At 43.5% G+C, this 9,095-nt stretch overlaps 1 protein-coding gene across 1 annotated transcript in view; it reads left to right on the plus strand.

Moving 5' to 3' along the window:
* The window catches only part of wnk4a (WNK lysine deficient protein kinase 4a), a 150,361-nt gene extending 141,625 nt beyond the window's left edge, over window positions 1-8,736 (plus strand). Inside the window, exons 21-26 of the mRNA XM_084078416.1 lie at window positions 647-893; window positions 1,446-1,449; window positions 2,614-2,891; window positions 4,353-4,564; window positions 5,268-5,368; window positions 6,406-8,736. Coding sequence (XP_083934542.1) covers window positions 647-893; window positions 1,446-1,449; window positions 2,614-2,891; window positions 4,353-4,564; window positions 5,268-5,368; window positions 6,406-6,408 — 845 coding nt within the window. The 3' untranslated portion in view covers window positions 6,409-8,736. The remainder of the gene's footprint in view (window positions 1-646; window positions 894-1,445; window positions 1,450-2,613; window positions 2,892-4,352; window positions 4,565-5,267; window positions 5,369-6,405) is intronic.
* Window positions 8,737-9,095: the final 359 nt, after the last annotated feature.

Below are 9,095 nucleotides of genomic sequence, written 5' to 3' on the forward strand. Positions count from 1 at the left end.
CTCTTGCTTCTAGAAACACTGGAGGCAATGCTTATATGTTTTTATTTAATTAGTGAAAACAGTCTGGTACTCAGGCTATGTATGTGTTGTTGTTGTTGTTGTCTGTCTTGTAGCTCTGTTTTTATATGGACCCATGTGTCTGAAATAAAGTTTATACAAAGCCAAGTGATCAAGACGGATCCGTCAGATTTTTCATATTCCATCCTGATTGGCGAATTCCCAACATTAAATGGTGCATTTATATATCACTTTTATTCAAAGAGCTTTACATAGATTGTGCAATACATTCACCCATTCACACACACATTCATACACCGATGGTGGAGGAAACCATGCAAGGCACTAACCTGCTCATCGGGAGCAATTAGGGGTTCAGTGTCTTGCTCAAGGACACTTCCACACTAACTCCGGGATCGAACTGGTAACCTCACGGTTGCCATCCGGCCGCTCTGCCGGCCACTCTACCCCTGAGCCACTGCCGCCCCTCATTGCTGGCCCACAATAACCTACATGACCTCCTTTCACACTGTTTCACACATCACATGTTAGGACTTAGCCTAACAAAATCTTTTCGGTTGTGAGATTAAATGTAGCTTTAATCCATGAACCCTCTGCTCATCACTGTCATGCCTTCTTTGTCCACCAGGGGTCCAGGCTGCTGCGGTGACGGTGGGCCGCTTCCAGGTGAGTCCCAGCAAGGAGGAGGTCCCTGTGCCTCCTGGGCCTCCTGGAGGCTCCTCCTCTCCTCCTAGCAGGAGGAGCTCCTCTTCCTCGTCCTCCTCCTCGTCTTCCTCCTCTTCAGAGAGCAGCACAGAGGAGCAGGCCGAGTCTGAGACCAGCCTGGGGACAGGAACCTCCTCCCGCACCATGTCTCCTCCTCACCATCACCACAGGTTAGTACTAGGGGTGTCACGATTCACTTACCTCACGATTCAATTCAAAATCGATTCCTAGGGTGCCGATTCGATTAAAATTGCGATTCTGCGATTAATTCATATTCGATTCGATTCTGCGATTTATTGTGATTTTCTACCCCAAATCACTTTGCTTTAATTATACCAGAACATTTTAAAACAATTCTGAACAATATAAACCATGAAAAGTTGAATCATACACTTCAATTCAGCCAGATCATGTCAGCCAGATCATGTCTTTCTGACATTAATTTCAGATAAAGTGCCAGTGAAAAAGGTACTACCTTATAATTAAAAAAAATAAAATAATAATAATAATAATAATAATAAATAAATTAAAAAATCGATTTTGAACATTTTGAAACGATTTTAAAATCGCGGCATTAAGAATCGCGATTTATTCATGAATCGATTTTTTTTGACAGGCCTAGTTAGTACCATGTCCCCTCCATGTCCCCTCCATGTCCCCTCCATGTCCCCTCCATATCCCCTCCATATCCCCTCCATGTCCCCTCCTCACCATCACCACAGGTGGGTACAGGAGACAGGTACATGTATTGTTACTTTAAAGTGAGTTAGTTACTGTAACTATGAAGATTTCGTTTTAAAATAACTAAGTCAAGTGGATGCAGAGTTCACACCACAACTATAACACATCTCTGTTGTCGGGCAGAAACCAACGATGTCCAAAATATTAACTTTTCAGGAGATGAAAAAACTTTTTTTTTTTTTAAAGCAACACAACACTGCCTCATCAAAGTTGATATGGTGACTTTATACATGGTCAGATACTTGAATGTGTCCTTATATTATCATCACTTTAGCCACATACATTATATTATATTAAATACATTATATTATCATCACTTTACCCAAATACATTATATTATATTAAATACATTATATTATCATCACTTTACCCAGATACAGCTCAAGTGGAGGTTTTTGACCATTAATGTGGAGATAGTTGATTTGTCCATCATTGGTTAGAATGACCATGTCAGACGGGAACAAAACTTGCCTCGTAATAAAGTTTGTTTATCTTCTGCTCTGCAGCAGCTCTGTGTGAGGGGGAGGAGTTAGGAGGTTTGACCGACAGTCTGAGGATCCAATGGAGTTAGGAGGTTTAGTCAGAAGTGCTTTTCAATACTTTTCATTGGTTCAATATTCATAAAATCCACACACAGACGTAAAGGGTGTTCAATAGCCCTGAATTATTAAAGAAAAGGAAAAAGTTGAAAAACGGAGATAGGAGGTTTTCGCCCGACAGTGACGAAATACAAATGATTCAAAAGGTTACTTAACTCATTCAGTGCCCAGCTTATTTATGGAATTTTGGCTCTGAGTGCCACAGCCAAAATTCATTGTAAAAACAAAAGTGCTTAGGAAGCGAGATACAGCCTTTTTAAATTATAGGTTAAACAAGGAGTGGATGGAGCAGCAAATCTTCAAATCATCATATCTTGGGTTCTGAACATGTTTTTTTTATTTTTTATGACGGATTTGACGGATTGTGGCACAGAATGAGTTAAGTGTGTAAATGTAACTAATTACTATCCACCTCTGACCACACCCCCACAGGGCGTCGGCAAATCCTCAAAGCGCTGAAAGCCAGGCAGGGGGGCGGGGCTCCAACCAGGAGAAACGACAAGGGGGAGGAGCCAGGAAAGAGGAGGAAGATGAGGAAGATGAGGAAGAGGAGGCGGAGCAGTGTCAGAGAGGAGGAGGAGGAGCCAGGAGTAGGCGGAGCCGGAAGCGGACGTGCAGCCTCAGCCTGACGGGGACGTCGGCGGACAGCGGCCTATCGGTGACGGCCGGGGGGGCGGAGCCGTGGGACGGAGGGGCGGGCAGCAGCCCGCAGTACAACAGCCACGCCCTCAACCACCTGTGGATGATGAGCTACAGCCGGGGCTACCCCAGCAGCGACGACTCTGACGACGACGACATGTGGGAGGAGCTTCACGAGCTCAGGGCTAAGTGAGTGGTAGCTATTGGTCCATGTGGGAGGGGCTTCACGAGCTCAGGGCCAAGTGAGTGCTAGCTATTAGTGCCGTCGTCATGATTAGTTAATTGTCTACAAACAGCTCATAAATGTTAATTAACACATTGGGTGCCAGAGGTTTATTAAAATATTATACGTTCAGTGCCTGCATTTCTTCCATCCACTTACGTCATTGGTTCTCAAAGTGGGGTCCGGGGACCCCAAGGGGTACTTGAGGGGGTTCCAGGGGGTCTCCAACTAAATGATGGATAGGAAACAAATGGACCCTTATGGGTCTGTAACTCTGAGAGCGTACAAATGGAACCAAATGGACCCTAACGGGTCCATTTGGTTCCATTTGTACACTCTCAGAGTTAGATTAACATTGATTTTACAATATGAATTGGGGTCCCAGAGATAGAGATGCCATTAAAGGGGGTCCGTAGCCCTAATGCATGTCAAACTGGGGGTCCTTGAAATTAAAATGGTTGGTTGAATCACTGCTAGAGCCGTAAAAATCTTCTCTTATGGGGGTCTCTGGCATATCTTTTCAAATGGGGGTCCGCGGGCTAATAAGTGTCAATTTGGGGGTCCTTGACATGAAAAAGTTTGAGAACCACTGACTTACGTCATACGTTGCGTGCTGTAGAAACCCCGACGCGGAAGTGCATGTAAACAAAGCGTGCGTGCGAGACGGCGGAGGGTCCCGACCATAGACTGTATAAATGAGATGGACAAAGCCACTCCGCTGCTTTCTACAGACCGAAAATGAAGCCGATTGTTCCAAGACTGTAGGTCCGCCATCTTTCAATATCGCGTCAGAATGAGACCAGACCATTATTGGTTGGGTAGCTTGTCAATCAAGAGCGGGGGGGGCGGGGAATGAATGCTATTGGTTGTGTAGCTTGTCAATCAAATCATCCCGCCCCTCCTAGAGAATAGCATACTTTATCGTCAATTTTAGAATAAATGGGACCATAATTTAGCAAAACGCATATCCTGATGATTGAAAGGAGACTTTAAACTAGCGACTGGAAGCATATAGAATTTATGACAATTTTTATTACGGTAAGAAAATCTAGTCTAAAGTTTGTCAAAAAAACCATTCACTTGCGTAAAAAATAAATTCTTCCTGACACCGCAGGTCTGTGCAGGGTAAAACAGCGCCACTCTGGCCATTTTGTCGGCCTCATCGTAAATATCTAAGACTTGCCCCTTGGTCCCGACTAACGCCTGGAACAAAAATATTTCTTTTTCTCTTCTTCTCTGAAACTCCTTGGGTGATCACAAAGTTTCGTTATAGCGCCCCGCGTGGGCCCCTTGTATAAAAATAGAATTGGGTCAAAAACGGTCCCGACCGTCTATGGCACTCGATGTGTTAAATGTTTTATATATATATATATATGTCATTATTATGAAGTGCTACCCCGCCTTTTCCTCGTCTCCTCCCTCCTCAGACACCTGGGGGAGGTGCAGAGCCTGCAGACCAATCAGAAGCGAGAGATCGAGGAGCTGTACGAGCGCATGGGGAAGGTCCCGCCCCCGGGCATCGTGTCGCCGGCCGCCGTGCTGTCCAGTCGCCAGCGCCGCCTCTCCAAAGGCTCCGCCTTCCCCTCCGCCTCCCGCAGGAACAGCCTGCAGCGATTGGACGTGCTGCCGCCACTCCAAGGTATAAGCCACGCCTCCTTAGATAACACACGCCTCCTTATGTGTAGATTTATACACGCAGCTCAGATTACACAACAAGTTTCCTTTGCAGTGGTGGAAAGTAACTAAGTACATTTACTCAAGTACTGTAATTCATTGGTTCTCAAAGTGGGGACCCCCAGGTGTCCTTGGAGTGGTTCCAGGGGGTCCCCAGCAAAAGTAGTTAAGCACTTTAACCACTTTATCCATCCAAAAATAGCAGATCTACAAGTAGATCTGCTATTTTGGAACATTTTTGAAAAATCTTGAAATTCTTTTGAACATTTTGCATTTGCAACACAAATCTTCTCTTCTGGGGGTCCCTGGCTCAGAATATTTTCAGATGGGGGTCCGCGGACAAATACGTATCAATTTGGGGGTCCTTGACATGAAAAAGTTTAGTTACTAACTTTGTAGATTTCGATTATTATTACGAAACCACTTCAGACCCTATGTACTTTGGCAATTTGAAAATAGCAGATCTACAAGCTCACAACGCGTCGCACAGCGACGCGTTGTGAGCTTGTAGATCGGCTATTTTCAAAGGATTTTTAATACATTTGAAAACTCGTGGAACGGGGAAATTCTGCAATAATGGGTACGTTTACCTTTGGTACTTTAGGTATATTTTGGTGGCAATACTTTTGTACTTTTACTCAAGTACATTTTTAATACCGGACTTGCAGGAATCATCAGGAGGAACTCCCTGGGAGGCGGAGGAAGCAGCAGCAGCTCCCAGGAGAAACCCAGCAAAGGAGTGACCTTTGCTGCTGACATCAGTAGAATGGTGGGTGACCTCTCAACACTTCTTTCATATATATTATTCTTTGAAACGCACATACGGGTATTTCGGGCACATCTGAGTTTATGCCGGGCCAAACAAGGGAATCACGTGACGTTGATTCCCTTCCCCTATTGGCTCATACTAGGACATGATGTATGTGTAGGCAGAAGAAAGCGGGAAGTGCTTAATTTGTAAATTATTCGGTGCCGGAGCTCATGAATCCGACTAAAAGCCATGCCCCCCCACTGTGTGAAAATACGGTTATGGAAAAATCTACAGACTAGTAATGGACTTTAATGTGTGTTTTTATGGTTTGACATTGGTTAGGGATTTTAGATTCGTTTTTTTTCAGTGGTTTTGTGTGACGTGCTGCATGCTGCTATGCAACGTATTGGTTCTATGTACTTTTATTGGACTATTTATGTTTTATTTATGTTGCAGGACCACATCGTTTCATTACGCTTTTATGTGTATATCCTGGGTTTGAGTTATATTGTAATTACTTGTATTTCTTTTTACCGAAATCAAATGAAACTTTCCTCGCGCCTCAACGCCGATGTGGCTTCACCAAAGTTTATTTTGGAAACTTTCGGGGATCATTTTTCTATAGTTGATTAATTCAATGAACTGTTAGTTAATAGTTTGGGCCGTCGTGTATCGTTCTTACCTGAAGCATTAGGGTCGTTTCAGACGGGGAGCGGTGGACGCGGGGGTTCTCGCTCGGATCAGCGGGGATCGCGGCGCGATCATTATTGTTTAGTCCTCCTGTGCGTAGCGGGGAGGAAAAAAAGCTGACCCCAAACCAGATCTTGCCGCCCGCGGGCGTGTACACAAACGAGCACGAGTGGGAGAATTTCACGGGACCGCTCCCGTTCGCCTCACCTCCCTTCAACTTCTCCGCGCGTCCCAAATGATCACCACCTCTCATTGAAAATGAATTACATAGGCGTGTCAGCTGCTCCCCGTCTGAAACCATCTTTAATCTATAAAGTGCTGCTATTAATCCAACTATGTTTCATTGTTCTTCTCTTCCACCACAGTAAGAATGTTCAGCCAATCAGGCTGCAGATCCAGACTACCTCATCTGAAGTGTGACTGCATTAGTGAGACCCGGCCCGTCAGGGGGGGCGGGGGGGGGATCAGCACCCCCCCCAACCCCTCACCATGAGCAAACAACCCCCCCTCCCTACAGTATACCACCGTCTTCTCCCGGTCCAGTTGGTTCCACGGTTCCGGCTGCTGGTCATTTATACCTCACACAATCTACACTGTATTCCGTGAAAGGCCAAAGTTTATACTTCCTCGTAACCAAAGCCACGAGCGAGTGAGTCGCGCAAAACCTTTTTTTTTTCCGACGAGGTGTCGACGACGGTATAAATTAAGCCTTTATAAGCCTGGATGGACGAAACACAAGAACACAACTTACACCAAGAACACAACTTAACACCAAGAACACAACTTAACACCAAGAACACAACTTAACACCAAGAACACAACTTAACACCAAGAACACAACTTAACACCAAGAACACAACTTAACACCAAGAACACAACTTACACCAAGAACACAACTTAACACCAAGAACACAACTTAACAACAAGAACACAACTTAACAACAAGAACACAACTTAACACCAAGAACACAACTTAACACCAAGAACACAACTTAACAACAAGAACAGATGGTGATTTCACTGCAGTTTCCACACCGAGGAAGCAACACATTGATTTGTTTTGTTTTTCTTTTCTTTCTTTTTTTTGGGACTTCTTGCGCATAGATTCCATGCTAGCATCTTGTCAAATGCAACGGTTCACACAGCGATAACAGCCTCCACCCGCCTAGAACACCACCTGAACAGGACCTCTGCTCGGCGTCGACATGCATATACAGCTCAACGTGAATGATTACGTTTTTATTTTCTTTCAGCATAAACCAGTCCATTGCATTAGTCGACTATTAGTCTCGCGTGGCCAGACTGTTGCCTCCCACAATTTTCAAATATTTACATCTACACGTATACAGTCTGGGACTCGGAAGCTCTGATCATGATTAGAATATAAACCGGATGTGAAGCCTCCTCCCCACTTCCGTTTGGTCTTTACAGTCGCGCAAATGTATCCTGATATAAATACAAATCATCTAAGTATATTTAGCTTGCTGCTTAGAAAAAATAGAAATTAAAGAATAAAATGTAAAGATATTTTAAAATATATTTTCGTGAACGGAAGTGCCAGCTTCCTCTCTCGGATTTGGGGAGTTGTAGTTCCAGACTCTATATAGCATTCAGAGATTGTGGAATAGTTGTCTGGCTACGCGAGACTAGTGGACTATAGGCAACATTTGGCCAATCAGATTGGACTATAGAAATGCTTAGTCGGGGACAGGCCTAGTGTTGTTATTACTGATGTCTCATGTAACCGCTGACAGCACAGCGAGGTGTTAATGTTCATAATCATATACTGTAGGTATCGGCTGAGCGGCACGTTATGCTTTGTTGTGCAGATGAATAGAGACCTTGTTCGTCCTTAATGTGTGTGTCATTTAGTGCAGGGGTACTCACAGCGTCGTCTAGGGACCCCCTCAAAGGGGTCCTTGAGGGGATTCCAAGGGGTCCGCAGATAGTTCGGAACCTTAATGGACCGTTACAGTTCTGTAACTCAGAGAACGTACCAATGGAAACAAAATGGACCCGGTAAGAAAAACTGAGAAACAGTGTAAGACATTGGAAGCTAGGTATATTATTTGCCTAACGTTGGAGGTTTAGAATAATCTTCAACTAACATACAGATTGGATGCCAAAAAACATTTATGTTATTCGAGTCAATTTAAAATACTTTTGGCTGCACTGATGAAACAAAAAGGAACCTTCTGGTATGTTTTACACGTTATTATAACTTAATGACATCTCTAGTATGTATGGACAGTAATCAACAATATTTCCGAATACTACGGGCTGGTAAAAAAAAAGTTAATTAAGGTCAGTCCAAATTAACGATGAATCCTTAAAACTACTGGCCGTACCCCTTTGTCTGTAAATATGTATATATTGCTTTTATAGATTGTTTACAAGATATATCAGAGTAAATTAAATGTTTTGGCAACTTTAATTCTTGCTGAAGCGAAGAAGAAGAGAAGAAAGAATCACATTATGACATGTTGCCTCTTGCATAGATCAAGCACCTTCGTCACTTTAGCGGTAGTTCTCATGCATTTATTTGATATGAATAAATACAAGCTGTTGTTGTGTCCAATGAGGAGAACAGTAAGTGGATCGTTCATATCGTTGCTGTCGGGCAGAATCCTCTTATCTCCATGTTTTAACTTTTTGTGTGTTTTTTCGTAATCAACACCCCTTGATCATACTACAGCGTCACACAGAAGCATCAAAAGCAGCAGATCTACAAGCTCGAAACGCGGCGCGAAGCACCGCGTTTCGAGCTTGTAGATCTGCTGCTTTTGATGCTTTTGAATTTGAATCCTGAAAAGTAACAGTTTTGGACATAATAAGGTTTCCACCCGACAGAGACGATATATTATGGCGTCTTCATCATCATAATTACTTATTGTATTGGCAGTGATGGGCAAAGTACTCAACCCCAGTACTTTAGTCAAAGTACAGATACTCCTGGTCAAATATTACTCGACTACAAGTGAAATTTGCTCTGTCAAATTTGTACTGGAGTACTTGCTTTAGAAAAAAAAGTATTGAAAAGTACATGCTTTAAAAT

The sequence above is a fragment of the Gymnoscopelus microlampas genome, assembly GCF_963454915.1.
Source record: "Gymnoscopelus microlampas genome assembly, chromosome: 14".
NCBI lineage: Eukaryota > Metazoa > Chordata > Actinopteri > Myctophiformes > Myctophidae > Gymnoscopelus > Gymnoscopelus microlampas.